This window comes from Ammospiza caudacuta, chromosome 2, assembly GCF_027887145.1.
Source record: "Ammospiza caudacuta isolate bAmmCau1 chromosome 2, bAmmCau1.pri, whole genome shotgun sequence".
In the NCBI taxonomy this organism is placed as follows: Eukaryota; Metazoa; Chordata; class Aves; order Passeriformes; family Passerellidae; genus Ammospiza; species Ammospiza caudacuta.
The window spans coordinates 99,604,989-99,621,802 of NC_080594.1; the positions used below are offsets into that span (position 1 = coordinate 99,604,989).

The following is a 16,814-nucleotide window of genomic DNA, read 5'->3' on the forward strand; positions in this document are numbered from 1 at the left end:
CAATTCAAAGGTTTAATATAGGGAAGCAGCTAAAAGTCTTGCTTGTTTTATAAGTCAGTTTTTATGTAAATTGACTGACTCCTTCAAAGCATGATCAAATTGTCCAGCAGCATTTAGAGAATTTATATATATTTATGCGTATATGTGTGTGTGTGTGTGTGTGTGTGTGTGTGTAGTTGATAAATGCATATTTAAACAGTAAATTTTCAAATTTGAAATTACCACTTCTGTCTTAAATTCTGGCATACAGAATATACTGAACAGAGAAATTACCACTACTACTGGGGATGCTAGCACAGAACAACATATTTTCTCTAGTTTTAGGGTTACTTCAGCCAGACTACTCCCAAAAACTTGAATGTGAAGGACTGTGTTGTAGCAGTTTATTCACTTATGTCTGTTTGCTTTCTCAGAAGTGAAAAAAAAGACTTGAGAGAACTATTCATAATGGCAAAATGTAAAATTGTTTCCTTAGGTAATGTAAACATCAAAGGGAAGAGCGCCTGAAGGTTTTTCTCCAATTGACCAATTGGAGGTGGCCATTCAGACTTGGGTTTTTTTAAGCAGCAGATGAGCAGAATTATCATATCTTATAGAAAAGTGAGATTTGAGTTATTTTATTGATTTTTAAATTCTTTCTTACTCAGGATTATTGATGGACATGATCTGCTACCTTTAGTTCAAGGAGAAATTACTCAATCTAAGCATGAATTTCTCTTTCACTACTGCAATGCATATTTAAATGCAGTACGCTGGCATCCAGGAAACAGTAAGTAAACTTGCCTGTTCACATTTTAAATATTTAATATAATTTTTATTGCAGCTTGAAAAGAACCAGGAGGAAGCCTTAGGCTATAGTAACAAAAAAGTTGTTTAAAATATCTAGCCTTTTTCCATCTCTTTCACTTTTGTCTTTGCTGTTACATTCCTATTCACCATTTTACTGTTTGTCATTATTTTTTTGTTATGTATTAATGTTGAATATGAATGCAATACTGAGATCTATGGTATCTGAAAATGTCCTTTTTTAAAAACCTTCATGAGAGAGAGTCTGTGTAACAGAATGAAGTAGTCAAGGTTGACACTTACATTGTCCTAAAAATGCACAGGTAATAGGATGGTTTGCTGAATAACAGCAAAAGTATGATGTCAGCCTGGCCATTTTTGTTAGTCAGATAACAACACGTAGAGGAATCCCTGAGTCAAAGTCATAATTATCCAATAAATGAATATAGTATTATAGAGTCCCTTTTCATGCTTTTTATGAATGACATAATTCTACTTTGTAGGCCAAGGAAAAAAGCATTTCTCACTGATATGCTCTTTTTAAACTAACAGCTCACTGTTTCTAGTAGCACCTTCCACATTAACCAAGGCATATATCCCTTTCTATAAAAATCTCTGTGCTGAATGAAATTAAACGCACATTTTGTCCCACCTCAGTTGACATTGAAAGTGATGACTTGTGTTACAGCTTCAAAATAATGATCCAAAACAAGCGTTGGTGTAGAATTTTTAAGTTATTTTTTTTATTTAAGTGTTGGGGGAAAGGACTTGTTTAATAGTTAATATGCAAACTTAAAGTACTTGGAAACTCTGTCTTCTTGGTCATCTGTAGGCTGACTCTCTACCTGTCTCGGACTTTAAACTAGGAGAAAGGAAATATTACATATAATATTTATTTACCATTACTGTGCCTCTGTGTCTTGCATTTGATAAATAATCATAGGGAAGAACCAAACAATCAGATCTAGAACCATTTTGTATCTGCTGTTGGATGAAGTTATTCTGCATCATGAGAGAAGTGGGCAAAGAAGCTGTTTTTTCTCAAACATATACCTTTGCAAGATGATATAACCCTTGTCTGAGGAAAGGATCATCTTTATTATTCACTGAAGGGGAATGTGATGGGAAATGAATATGAGCAACAGTGGGGGACTAGTCTACTGCATTAACTTGATGAGTAACAGCAATGTAGAGTGTGATTCATCCTTTCTCCAAGGCATTCAAATGATAAAGCCCACTCAGAACCTGGTGATGACATTTTCATAACCATGGGCTGGCTTTTGTACAGAAGGTTGTTGTGGTTCAATTCCAGACAGCAACTAAGACTGACAGAGCCATTCTGTGTCTCTTTCTGTGATGGGGAAGAGAACTGGAAGGGTAGAAGTGAGAAGACTCATTAGCTGAGATAAAGACATTTTAACAGATAAAACAAAAGCCACACTTGTCAGCTAAGCAAAATAAGGAATTAATTTATCATTTCCCATTACCAGGCAGGTGTTCAACCATCTCCAGGAAAGCTGGGCTCCATCACACATAGTGGTGACTTGGGAAAACACGTGTCATCCCTGAATATCCTTCCTTTCTTCTTATTTCTGCAGCTTTCCATGCTGAACATGCTGTCATTTGTTCTTGGATATGCCTTGGGTCAGTTGGGGTCAGCTGTCCCAGCAGTGCTCCCACCAAGTGCTCCTTGTGCATCCCCAGCCTACTCACTGGTGGGGTGGGGCAAGAGGCAGAAGAGCCTTGTCTGCTCAGTAATAAATAAAACATCCATGTCAACAACACTGTTTTCAGCACAAATGCAAAACACAGCCCCATATTAGCTGCTGTGAAGTAAATTGGCTCTATTTCACACAAAACAAGCACAAAGGTCTTTTGATATTCTGCCTTGTTAGCTTACATTGTAGTGAGAGTAGATAAGAGCCAGGTATTCCTCTCTATTGTCTTATGTACCAGTCCTCTGTGAGGGCTTCACACACTTCAGCACCTTCTGCACTTCTCTGGTAATGGGCCCTAACCCAAATGTCCAACTAGACTGCTCATTCCTTCATTAAACATGTCATTTATGTTAATTTCAAAGATGCAATTTTTGAAGAATAAAGCAACAACAGCTTAGAAGAGAAAGCTTACAACAGTTAAGGAAAATGTGACGTATGTGTTTATTGATTAAGGTACAAGGTAATGGTACATATACTGTGTGTATGCACTTACTATTGCATCTGTCATGAGATTTCTTACTATATTTATTTTCTGGGAAGTCTCAATTTGCATATCAGTGACAGCTTGCTTATTCCACTATTTTTTCTAGATGCTCAAAGTGTAGTATTAGCTTTGATCCTCAGAAAATCCTCAGCCAAATTCTGCCTATTTGGTCCCTTTTTAACTCCATCACCCCATACTTCCCTTAGTAACTTCATCTTTGTCCATTAGATTCTCAACTCCATTAGATTTTCACCATGCTTCAGTCCAGATCCCCTTTTTTTGGTTTAATTTTTGACTCTTATATATATATATGAAAAGGAAAATGTAGTGTATGTTAAATTTTTGGTAGTTGCACATCTTTCCTTTACTTGCAAGATTCTAGTCTGAGTTAAGCAGGCAGGTTTCTCACATCATTCAGGGAAGGTCAGAAACTTCAGAGTGAACAATTACCATTTTGCATTTATACATTTAGAGGCTAAGAATTCCTCATAACCAAATCAATACACATCTTCATTAAGTTATATTAGTTAGGCCAGTTATTGCATTCACAATGTACTTTCCCCTTGATCAGTCCTTTGAAGGAGCTTTTAGAGGATGTGTGCTATGCAATGATCTTCTCAAAAAAGTCTGCAGAATTAAAAACTTGTGTTTTCTAGAGAGTCGTGAGGAAAATAATCCCTTGGATTTTTTTCTCTTTTCTTTTTCTTTCTCTGCCACAGAAATAAGCTAACACCATTTTTTCTTCATGTCACTTTGACTCACATTTTACCTCATGCTAGAAAATAATGCACATAATCCTTCACATTCTGAATTTTAAAAAATGAATGAAATATCAGGCAAATTTTTTTTTGCTTTCACAGACTTGTGCATGCTGATACTTCACAGAATCACAGAGTTACAGAATAAGCTTAGTTGGAAAGGAACCACATCCTTCCAATCAATGGAAGGATCATTGAGTCCAACTTGCTGTAATTGCCTTGGAAGCAGCCAAGATATACAGTCCTAGTCCTTGAAGGATGATTTTCTGTTGTTTTGAAAGCTTATAAATGTTTGTAATGTAATGTATCTGTCAAAAATACAGAGGGAAAGACATGTAAAAAAGTAAAGTGATTTCCCATTATCAATACGTTTTCTGCACAGCTGCCTGGTATACCACAGAAGTACCAATATAGGAAAGCAACACCTTTAGAAAAAAAAACACTACATTTTCTTTCTTCCTAGTAGGGTGTAATCACCTTGTTTTTTTAAAGTATTGAGTATTTTCTTTTAATCATTAAGCATTTATATTGAAAATAAAACAGATGTAGGATCTGCCTTTACTTTCTTGAGCTGAGCCACCCAAAATTTTGTGTTGCTTTCTGTGATGTATGCCAGATGATACTTTGGCCTGTTTCAAGTCTGATCACATGTTCTTCTACTTGAGCAAGTTGACCAGTACTTTTGTATTTGATAACTTTATAATTTAACATAACTGAGTGCTAAAAAGCTACCAAGAGCACTGTCTCCAGAATATTACTGGCATATGAATCAGTACTACTAAAAATGCATTGCTATGACAACTTAATTATAAGGAGAGGATTAATCAGATACACAGCAAATCTATAGTTGAGTGAACTTCATCTTTCAAGTTGCACTGCTTATGTGCAAAATTTTGATTTGATAAGGAGAAAATATATTGTAATGCTGTGTAATAAATATTGAGAAATATAATGCAATGCAGTCTGCAGTATAAAGAAATAATGATCTTCACAGTATTTTCCTACTACTGATAAAAATATAATAATGTTTCTGATGAATGCTAGAGTGACTTTACTAGCAGCACTTCACTTTTCCTATTTCAAAATGGATTTAGTTCTTCAGTGTAGTATGTCATTCAGTAAACAAAAGACAAGGAGATTTTCTATGGGAAGTTCCATTGAAGCAGACTACACTGCAATGCCAAACTACCTAATTGTGCAAATATAAAGACTTTTAATGACAGTAGAAATTCACTGAGAAGCTTTATATAGAAGTTTCCCACTTTGCTTCAATTAACAAATAAGATACATTTCAATTATTGTTTATATTGATCTTCTTTAATGTTGTGAACTACCTCAATTTCTGAAATTATTTCAGCCAAATTCACCAGTGAGGGATTTTCTCTGTAGTATCACTGAATTCAAAGCTATTCTGATTCCTGGCTGTTGCTATATTCTCCAGCATCCAACAGTATTTAATGAGACATATTTTGTTTTATGGCTAGGGATTATAGGCGCTTCCTAGTCATTTTTCTACATTTTCAGCTGTAAAAATTGAAGGTGACAAACAAATAAAAAGTAAATGATAGAGAAATATTTTGGTTTGCAGTTTTCAGGCTGAATATATAGAATAAATTTACCAGAATAGTGTTTTGGGTTTTTTACGAGGTTCCTCCAGATTTAGTTTGACTAAACACATTGGAGTCATAATAAAGAGAGGACAAAACATAAAAAAATCTTCTCAGAAGCGTCATTTTGTAACAATTTCTGGTTTGGAAAAGCACAACCTTTCTTGTGAAATTGAGTTAAAATGGACCTGGTTTTGAAGGAATTAGACATGAGGAATACCTTCCACTTTTCCTTACCTCTCAAAAGCCCAATGTTATTCATGCCTTAAAGGGTAGTAAGGGTTACCTTATAAATTAAGGGGGCTTACATTATTTATAGTGCCATTCTTAGCTTAATTTTTTTGTAACTTCACATTCAGTGTTAATAGTTTAAAACTGTAAAATGAATTCATATGATGAAAGCACTGTCTTGTGAGCACAATATTATACTCTGACAAAAAACACAGGAGTTGGAGTTTAGACAAGTAACAGAAACTGGAAAACTTCTAAAAAGTTCTGGAACCAGCTTGAAATGTGTTTTTTTGCAGTCTGGTTCTCATTGTGAGGATAGGTGAATCTAGTGGTTGTCTCTAGCAAACAGTGTGTATATAATGTGTATATACACAGTCTAGCATTAATGTGTATATAAGGGAAATTTGAGAGTGTTATGTGGTGAAAAAACACTTGAAAATGCCTGTCCTTCCTTGTTTGATCCTCTTAGTGCAGCTAAGAAATATAATTATGCAGACATTCACTAAGTAAATGAACACTTCTCTTTGCTCTGAATTGGAAAGTATTAGAGTTTTTCCTAAGTACTTGATATTTTAAAGATCTGTCTTAATATTGCTTCCACTTTCTGAATATAAACAAGAAATTTCAAATCATGCATTCTTTAAAGCCTCATAAGCTTCTTTTTTATTACTTTCTTAGTAATAACAGAGGAAAATTTTCAGTGTGTTCTTTACCATAGTGTTGAAAAATGCTACAGCATCTTCATTTGTAAGATGTGGGAAGTGCTTGTCATACACAGAAGACCCATTGGCAGAACCCATACCCTTGACTAACTTCTTCCTATTCTTATTACTTGCTTCTCTGAGGAGCTTTTCCATTTTTGGTTTATTTGCCTTCTCTGTGGGGAATGAAGGACTTGGAAGATGTTACAGATTAGTAAACTCACATTGACCCTGAGAATGCCAACAGTTACAGTTGCTTTCATTGCTTAACAGTACAAATGAAGGAATACGTAATAGAAGCTTGATCCAGAAATTTCTTGTTTTGCAAAACATCTTCAAGGAGAGATACTACCATGTGGCTTCCACTGCTGTCAAGGAAACATTTTGTTTCCTTACAAAGAAGCATCTTTTTTTTAATCCAATCTTTTATCACACCAACCTTGTATCTTATCTCAGAAGATAACAGATGAGAAAGGATAAAATAGAAATAAACATTTAAAGGAGTAAAACTTTCCTGTTGTTGCAAAAAATTCTAGATTCCCAGCTAGAAAGAATAGACTTTTTCTTTAATTGTAGTAAAATTGATTCAGAGACATTTTTGTCTTAGAGGGCTGTTCCCCCAGTGAAGGACCATGGTAAATGTCCCTTGACAGTGGCATTATACACACAGACTTTCAGTGATCATATCAGAATGCTTTTTCTTCATATAAAAGTAGAAAATGTAACATACTGGTCTATTGAGTTCAAAATATCTTGACCTAAATTAGTAATGTTTTTAGTGAACACTAAAAGAGGTAGACAGGTTTCAATGATCCTATAATGGCAAAAGCATTTAAAGTAGATAATTCAGTGCTATTTAAACCTCAGCTTTAATGGTTTGCTGTCAAATATTTTGTCGTGCATTTGTGATGTGTACAAAAGTTAAATTTTAATGGATTTTTTCTGTATACCCCACAGCTAACACTTAAATACAAAAAGGTATCTGAGTTAGAGCAACTGTCTGATATATTTTTATTTATTTATAAATTTATCAGTAGTGAAAACAACAACCACATAAAAGACTAGGTAAAAATGCTCTGCAACTTTGAAAAACTAATTTCAGCATTCCAAGTTACATTAAAAGTGAGTGTTTAACAATATCTGGAGCAATACACTTCCAAAAATATCTTTAGCTCAATGTTGGATTTGAGCCTGCAGCATTTTGCATGTTACATTCAGAACATAGCGCTGATTCATCCTAATTTTAAAGTCGGATTCAAATGGCATATGTTGTCTTAGGCAATGTTCTTCAAGGGAAGTAGTTAATGCATGCACAACCCACGTGGAGTATTCTGGAGCATCCTCTAACCTCATATTATTACTCCTAGAAAATAAAACAAACCATATGTTTATTAGAGAAATTCCCTGGAAACTTGACTGTCAATAGTGAGGTGACTTCTCAGTATGACATGAAAGGCAGAAGAAATAAATGTAGAAGAAAGCAGTGAATATTTGCAGGCTCGGTGCACTTGGGCAATACTATGGTGGAGGCCAGTGTGCAATCTGTGGATGATGTGCACTCTGTACTCATGTAATTGCTTCTAAATTTAAGTTCTGCTCAGTACTTTGGACAGAAAACACAAGCAGAATTACTCAGTAATCAGTGAAACTGTTATCAACCTGAGAAAAGCTCACATCTCATACAAAGAGCGGTCTTTTTGTTCCTTTCAGACCATTTTATGTGGTCTCAAAATATCAGAGGGTATGTTACACATTGAATTTTTCAAGTATCTTTTCTTAAGGCATTTACAGTTTCTTAAAACTAAAAGTAAGGGAAAAAAAAAACACAGCAAAACACCAAACAGATTTCTATAACTTGTTACTTGTTGTGTCATCCTTAGTAGAGAAATTTTGTAGTGGATTTGTATGAAAGCTTTTTGAAACTGAAGGAGACTACATTTCACTTGTAGTTTTTTATCATAGTTCTTTCAATTACCTCCTAGTAGAAAAGCAAATTAGGTGAAATAGTATAAAATAGGTTCCTGCACATTGTGACATTTTTCACATTTATTCAAAGTTTTAACCCCAAATTTATTGAAAATAATTCTTCAGATGCAGTTCACTCGTATTCAGGAGAATTTTATGGCCTCATGGTTGTAGGTCTGTAAGGTGAACATTTCTGAGACTCAATTACTCAGTCCTCTTCAAGACTGACATTTTAAAGCAAAGTAGGTTTCTAGCATTCACAGTACAAGGAGGAAGTTAGAAATCATGGCTCACTCACAACATTAAAAGTCAACAAGACTATAAAACCTCAATAAAGATAATGAAAATTTAGTTCTTTGAATTAGCACTAATGCAATAAAGAAAGGGTGACCCTTTTAGTATTAAGAAATATTAGTCATCCTTAAGATAATTTTGTCATTACCAAGTGTGTGCTAATTTTTCATGTACAGCCTGTTATCTGTCTGTTGAACATTAACTTTTAAATGGTATTATATCACAGAAGCAAGATACTCAATCATCTCACTTGCTCAGTGAGTAGAGTCTTCAAGACTCCATAGAGTCTTCAAGATTAATTTAATTATATTATCTGGACTCTCTTCAATGCCATAGGATATTTAAAGGCAGTTAATCAGTCTGAAAGTGTTATCTTTCTGTATGGTCCTGTTTGGTGACAAATAGAGACTGAATCTCAGTCTTAAAAGCTTATAGTTACCTTAGCATTAGTTCATATCCTTGACAGAAAAACTACTTAGCCACAAAGCTTTATAGTGTAGACTCAAAAGCAATACCTTGGTTACTGTGTTGTTGATAATTGCACTTTGAATTTTCTACTCTAGCTCTTTGCAGAATTGAAATTTTGAAAGGTTTTAGTTGATTCACATGAACTTGGTTTTTTGTTTGCTTGTTTTTGTTTTGTTGTTGTTGTTGTGGGTTGGTTGTTTGGTGGGTTTTTTATCAAAGTTCCCCTCCCATTCCTATCCAATGCCAAGCTCCAAATACTTTATTATCTTCCAAAAGCCAACATTGTTAATTAATCACTTGGTGAAGCTATTAAAACAGTACTATGATACATAAACATAAAGCTAATTAGTGAGAGGTAATAACAAAGTATAAATGATTTAATGAAGATTTTGACTTTAGCAGTATGAAAATACAAGACTGAAATATTAGACAAGAAAGTATGAGTGAATAAATCTACCTGAGTGAAAAAATTACTTATTCTCTGAAAATGTTTTCTCAAAACTCTGGAATTTCTTTTGAATGCACTTTTAGAGCATTCTAGGATGCTCTGGGAAACACTGAAATTAGGATTCATTAGTTCTTCATGACCATGGTGCCTTAGAACTGCAAATCTTTTAGTTCCATCAGGGTCTAAGTCCACTTTATCCCACAGCTGGTCATGGAGGCACTTTCATGAACTTTCTCCACTTCTTCATCTCTCAAATTGTCCCAGTCTAGCAAATGGGATTTTGTTGCAACTACATTGCTGTTTGCTTTTATCATCTGTTACCTTTCTGTCTCAGACATTGTTGTTTTATGGAAAAATTCAATTCTTATCTACTGATAAAAAATGGAATTTGCTGTGCGGTAGGATATCGCTCTCTGTTTTATGCAACATATCTAAATTACAAGCTAAAACAATTCCTTTATTAGTATATATATGCATCAGGTGCTCTATATGAGATCATAGTTTTAGTATCTGATTTCTCAAAGCCTAACACTCAAAAATAATTATGATTAATAAATATTATATAAAATTTTAAGATTTTTGACTTACACCCGTAGAGGATGACACTGATAGCTCTATAATACTGAATGGTGGATTGCTTGTAGTATTTTTAGTTGACAATGGTTTTTTGACTCCGAAAAACAATGTAATTGTTACTAAAACCAATTTTCAGCTGTAGCCAGAGGCCCTAAGACCACATACCTTTATGATTCAGAAACAACTGGAGCTCTTGAACATTCAGGTCACATTTCAAAAAGCAACTTACAAGAACTCCAGAAATTAAATAAAACTTATCATTTTTTCTAGACAAAATCAGTTTCTTCAGTGAGGACTATTTGTATGTATGCTGTGAAGGCATGAGCTTATGTGAAAGTATGAGGACAAATACAGGTTTCACAGAAGTGGAGTTATGCTGTGAGAGGGAAGTTTTGCATTAAAGTTGGAAATTTCCTAAAAGACCTTAATATCATATGGAAGCTTTTATCCTAACAGAGCTGATCAGAATAAGAAGACCAAAGGTACAATCAGGAAAATAAGAGAGAGAGAAATGCAGCTATTATGTCACGCTGAAACTGAGGTTTTATATAACTGACTTTTTTTCAAAACAAATACAGAGACATGTAATTTTTTTTTTGAGTCTTGTTTGCAATGGTCAGTATTAAACTTTGAAGGAAAACTTTAGAACTTCATACATTTTATTTTATTTTTCATTCTCTAATTTTATGTTTTGAGTAAGGAAAATATTAATAATCTGATGCATTCTTTAGTGGCAGAAAATACATTATGTGACTTTAAATAGGGTTTATAATAAAATTAAATCTGTTTAAAGCATGAATTATGATACTTGAAATATTTGGATTATGGCATTTGAATTTTTCAAAATTAGCAAAAATTACCAATTCTTTTGCAACTAAATTCTATTAGATATTATACTTTGACAGTTTTCAGTTTTTTTCCAGGAAGTATTGCAAAGTTCATTAATGAGCTTATCTTAGCACAAGAGTAAGAACTGAACACAAATGTCCCAGTTCAGTTTCGCGGTCAATGGAAACATAATCAGTCTGTGGGTAGAAGAGCAACTGGGAATTGCAAAAAATTGTACAAGAGTACAGGTTGTTTCCTCATATGCTTCAGTTCATTCAGCTCTGCTCTAGTGGAGCTGTTGGGTCATTTAAAGGTTCTGGTGATTTCAAGAATGCTGAGTAACACCAAATACCAGAGCTGTGTTGTGACAACAGAAGGCTGGCTTAGAAAACCATACTGCTATTTAGAAAGAGGCCATAATAATCAAGAAAAAGCTGCTGAGAAATGCTTTAACTGGGTTTGGGAACATGGTACTAAATTGATAATACAAAGCCTCCTGATAATAATCAAAGGCCTCATTCCCCTCCACCCCCCTCCTTTTATATTACCAAAATATTTGAGGTCTTCATATTGAAAGTGTTTCATATCTACCAATGGCTTTAAATGGTGATGACATACCGATTTTTGAAAAGAATTAGCCAAGCCAAGCCAAACCAAAACAGTAACCCTGAACTAAGATCAGAGAAGTATAGTTGAATGTTTAGCAAACAGCAGGTGGAACTAAAAAGAGTAAACATTCCACTTGTACTTCAGAAAATAATTTTTAATACATATCTTTCAAAGCATTTAATCCATGGGAAGTGTTTGTATTTCGAAGATAGAAAATATGAAAAAATCAACATTACTCTCTTAACACAGCTTAAATGTGAACAAGTTACAAATTTTTATCTCTTAATCAAGAAAATTAAGTATAAATTATTAGAATGTTTTAAAGTATTATTCCATTAGTGGGTATTTTTGAAACAAAGATGGGTGCAAGTGATTACAAGGACAATGTCTACATCTCAATCTTGATAAGTCTGTGTTATTACCATGGCATAGAGAACTCAGAAACAGATTTCTACTCCATTAACATGTGAAACTTAAGAGCTTGGCTAAGCCTGCCAATGCAATCTCTGCCTGGACTCACAAGAACAGTTCCTATGATATTTGGTAGTTTCTAACTAATTTCAAGCAATTTGTTCTCTTTGCAGACCAAATTGACCTCAGTTTTTTGGGGTTTTTTTTGCCATGCTGTATTGTTAGATTTTGCATTTCAGTTTCTACATACTTGAAAAAGCTTTGTGAGGACACATTGTGTCTCAGGGATGGAGAGGAGAAGCTTTAGGAAGGCTTAAACTATCTGCATTCTTGGACATCTGTACAGCAGTGTAATATGTCCGTATATGGGTATCTTACTCCTCCTGTAAATTTTGATCTGCTCTTGCAGAGCTAGCTGTGGAAGCAGAGGACCTTTTTTATGCTTAAAGTTTTGGTCTTTTTATATTTGATAGGTGACTAGTGATCCAAAGTTCTGAAGTTAAAACTAGACAGATCTATGAGATTCAGCAGGACAGGCAAAGCTTTCAAAGCGAGGGTGAAGATCTGGATGACAGGTAAATTGTTTGGCAGGTTCATCTGCCTGGTCTGACTATCACTTGAGTGCATTTTGGTTGGTAGACTTCCTAACTGAATTCCTAATTGAATTTCAGGTTCCTTTTTTTGTCTTCAGAGTCTAATTGCCAAGACCCCAGTTAAGAATTCCCTCTGGGTATCAATAAAAAGTTTAAGAGAGACTTATATCTTGGACATGTTCAGGGTAAATGACAGCTAGTTAGAGACTTCTTTGGAAATGTTATAGAAAGTGTGTTTTAATTAATCACAAGATGAAATCGAGGTAAATGTCTGTCAGTGTGCAGTGCACTATAGTATGAAGGAAGGATTAGTGCTGAATGCTAAACTAAACCTGGTTTACAGCTGAAAATAATTAATGTAATCCATTTTCTTTTCCATTGCAATGGATGAGGAATATGTGTAAGATTATTTGCTTTGTGAAGAACAACATAAAAATGCTTAGAAGGGGCCAGGGTAGTGAATAAAATAGAAAGATTTCCTAGTCTTTCCTGTTGCCATTACTATTGTCACAGATTTTATAGGGAGTATTTTGACAAAGAAACCAGCTAAAATTGAGAGATGGAGGCTGAGTTTGCAGAACTATGAATTAAAAATTTAATGTAAGATTCAACAGTCCAGAAAAAACTACCAGTATGCAGATGTTTCTATTTCATAATATCATGTCATTACTCTTAACTGCAGTGAGGAGGAAGGGCATATATAAAATTTATATCTGTCATGTAGTGCCAAAAGCACTTTGAGTTGGTCTGAGAAGGTACAATGTGTAACTGAATGACTTCAGACTGCAAACAGTTTTATATTCTATTTATTTATATCACTTCTTAAAATAAGAGGTTAGAGTCCTTAAAGGAAACCATAATGTATGGAAACATACTCTTACACCAGTAAAAGGTGTATTTTATGCTCAAGGATAAAGGTTTCTTTGTTTAACTTGTCTTTGTAATTGTCTTAACATATCTTAAACCTCATTGTGCTGCAAGAAGTAATAATAGGTGTTAGATTGAGTTTATGAGGTAAGTGCCCTCTTCAAAGATACTTTGAGGCTTGTTAGAATTATTAAATTGAATTGTATTGTTAGTAAAAAATAAAAGATCAAGCCAAAGGCAACAAACACATTTTCTACCCCCTCATTCACAGCAGTGGTCTACCTACTGTGCTACAGAAACCGGAGAGAAAAAAACTCCACCACTATTCCTTTTGCCACTCAGGTATCATCAAGACCCCTGGCCCTTTGTGACACTGACTGAAGTTCTAGCACTCTTGTATTTCTTACACAACAATCTGTAAGAAAATATAGCTCAGAGAATGAAGAACAGTGGCTGGAGTTCCATAGGTTCATTGCTGCATTCTTCCAATTTGAGATGAACTCACTCCATAGCTGATTACATACCAGCTCAGCATAGTGGGCATTGTGTAGGATTATCCTATGCTGATGAATCTCTCCAGAAGACCCAAGAGCTGGGAAGGTTTTGTTCAAATGCTGCACCCAGGTCCCTGCATCACACAGGTCAAAAGCACCTGGATTTACCTGGCTATATTAAGTAGTATTCCACATATACATGTACAAGCCATTAGAAGAAAAGGCAACAAGATGTTACCACTGAGATGCTGAGTAACTGAGGATGTTCGGAGGGAGAGGCTGTTGCTCAGCAGACATGGGTTTAATCTTCAGGGAGGTAAGCTGAATACTGATTTTTCTACAAGGCAGAGTTAGTTGTCCAGTGAACAGGACAGTTAGAGTTGGTGAAACTTGATTCAGGTAGCTTCTTCCTATAGGCCTTGAGACAACATTAAATTAATTCCTCACAGTATATCCAATAATATATATCAGTGTTGCAAAGAAATAAAACAGTTTTTATTAACTGTTTTATTAAGCAATAGCACAGGTGGCCAAAAAATAATTTACTCATTATTTTTCATAAATTGTTTGAAGTAGGAGATTTGATGGAAGTTGAGCAGCATATGCAGATCCTTGCTTAAGCAATTAGTTAAGCACACAGCATCTTCAGTCATAGAATACATTGTACTTTGCTAAATTTAAGCATGGAGTTATTATTTTAAGCTAATGTAGGACTACTTTGTTGAACTGAAGGCAAACAAGATTAAATAATCAGCAAATTCACAGGGATTCTAACATTCACTTCAGTGCACCACAACTCTACAATAGGTGTGGAAATGGAATTTAGAATAGACAATGCAAAAGGTAATTGAGGGATGGGGCAGGCCAAATGAACTGTGAGACAGTCATCTGTCCCAAAATCCTTATTTAAACTCCAGAAAAAGTTTGTGAAGGATTTGTATTTGAAAAAGTTAGTAGATAAAACACCAAGTGAAAGGAGTATGCCAATAAAATGTCTTTGTCTTCTGCAATAAAGGAAATGAATGATAGTAGCACAAAAGTTACAGCAGAAGACACCATACATCAGGAGAGCTCTTAGAAAATACATTGTGGAGAACAATTGTGCAGTGGCAGGGATGAATTAGATTACAAAAAGAAAATTCACTAGAAATACCAGAAATGAGATTTTGTCCCTGTTTTGTACAACTGGAACATAAGCAACTGTACATTTATATGAGCAAGATGCAGCATCTCATAAGCGGTGTTGATGTAGATGTGCTGTAGTTAGTGACTGCATTTCAAAGGTCATTGAATGACCATTAAGGATAAGTAAGGCTCATTTTAAAAAAGTATGCAGAAGTAACATATATATCAGCAAGGAAGGCAAACCTCTCTATTTTCTGGCCATGGCCACGTCAGTGATATTTATGGGTTTTACATGTGCTTGACAGGAGGAAATTTTTAGCACCCTACGGATGAACACAGTGATTTTCATGAGCAACAATGCCTTGTAGACAGATATCTTAAAAACAAAATTGAGGGTAGACGAGAAAACACTGGAGAGACAAGTTCAGCTTTCTAAGTGGGTGACACTGCATCCTGAAGGTCAGTCCAACAGAACTGTGAGTGACCCCTGCACTGACAGGGACTTTACTGACAGAGCAATGTCTTCCAGCACCTGAGCAGAAAGAGCAGAGCTGGGTGCTGGTAACAGACTCCACAGTAGCCCCAGTCCTGGCAAAGTGGTGAGTCAAGTTCAGGATCTACCCAGGGAGTGCAGTAAGGAGCAGGAGGAGATGAGAGCGCAGACTGAGCTAGAAGGAAGGCTGTAGCCTGGAGACATCCAGAGACAGGGCTGGGAACTGGCACTGCTGCACCCCTCAGGCAGGGACTGGTGGCCTTGGGCTGAGCTGAAATGGGAATCCTGGTCCGTGGGCAGGGTGCACAGATGAGGATCTACCTGAGGGCTGGGCAGGGCCAGTGAGGCTTTTTGGTGCCATCAGGACTCCTAACACCTTGGTTTTTTAGCAAACTCTGAAGATGGTGATGACAAGATGTACATGTATGCTATACTGTGTAGATGCCTCCAGCTGAGCTGACCTCAGCGAGTCGCTCTCATCAAAAGAGGAACAAGCATAGCTCTTCTCATCCTAAACACCTCTAACAAAGTTAAGAAGCAGATAAGTATAGGCTGGTAACTCACTTACATAAAGACCAGCACGTTGGTTGCAGTGATCCAAAATTAGGTGAGGTGACCAGATTGTCAGATTGAATGCTAAGTAGCAGCAAAGTGATGAGCAATAAATCCTATTTTAGTAACATGAATTTAAAAGTGGAGATGCCTTGCTAGCTTTTTCACATTCTGAAAAATAGTATTATTGTGCTAAGTGACAGGAAGAATACTATAGGAGGCTTTTGAAGTTGACTAGGAATTTTAGACTCAGGTAATTTATTTAGTGTAATTTTTTCTTTTAAATCACCAGAGAGTCAAAAAAGGGCCTGTCTACATATATAGATAAATAAGATAGTAATTAAAATGTGCAATAAAATGCAAAGAGTTAACTGGTTTTGGAACACAAAGCAGCATTGTATTCATTCATTAGTGTCATGAAAGAACTGACTGGAATGGTCAGAAAAATATTAAAATGCAAATCCTTACTTGAGTGGCAGTGTGATAAATATCTTTAAAATCTAATTAAGAAAGCGCCACTCACTATTCTTGTTCAATTTTCCTTTCAACACAAGACTGAAATTGTCATTTACATTGCCTGTCAGCTATCAGCTCTCTGGGAATCTTTTTACTTTTTCCACCACACAGGTGATGTTGGTGATGGGGCAGCTCTTGTTGTGGAAGCATAGGTGTCCCTTCACAAAATCACTTTAAAAAACTTCACAGTCTCATTTAAACCTCATTCCTTGTCACCAGACTTTGTCTTAATAGCAACACACAGAGGCAAAGTAATCTATCAAAGAAATTGCACAAAATCTTGTAGCAAA

At 35.3% G+C, this 16,814-nt stretch overlaps 1 protein-coding gene across 4 annotated transcripts in view; it reads left to right on the plus strand.

The window, feature by feature from the left end:
- The window catches only part of STS (steroid sulfatase), a 106,458-nt gene that overhangs the window by 77,653 nt on the left and 11,991 nt on the right, over positions 1-16,814 (plus strand). For all 4 annotated transcript variants that reach the window (XM_058825052.1, XM_058825051.1, XM_058825049.1 and 1 more), the window contains one exon: positions 648-769. In XM_058825052.1, coding sequence (XP_058681035.1) covers positions 648-769 — 122 coding nt within the window. The remainder of the gene's footprint in view (positions 1-647; positions 770-16,814) is intronic.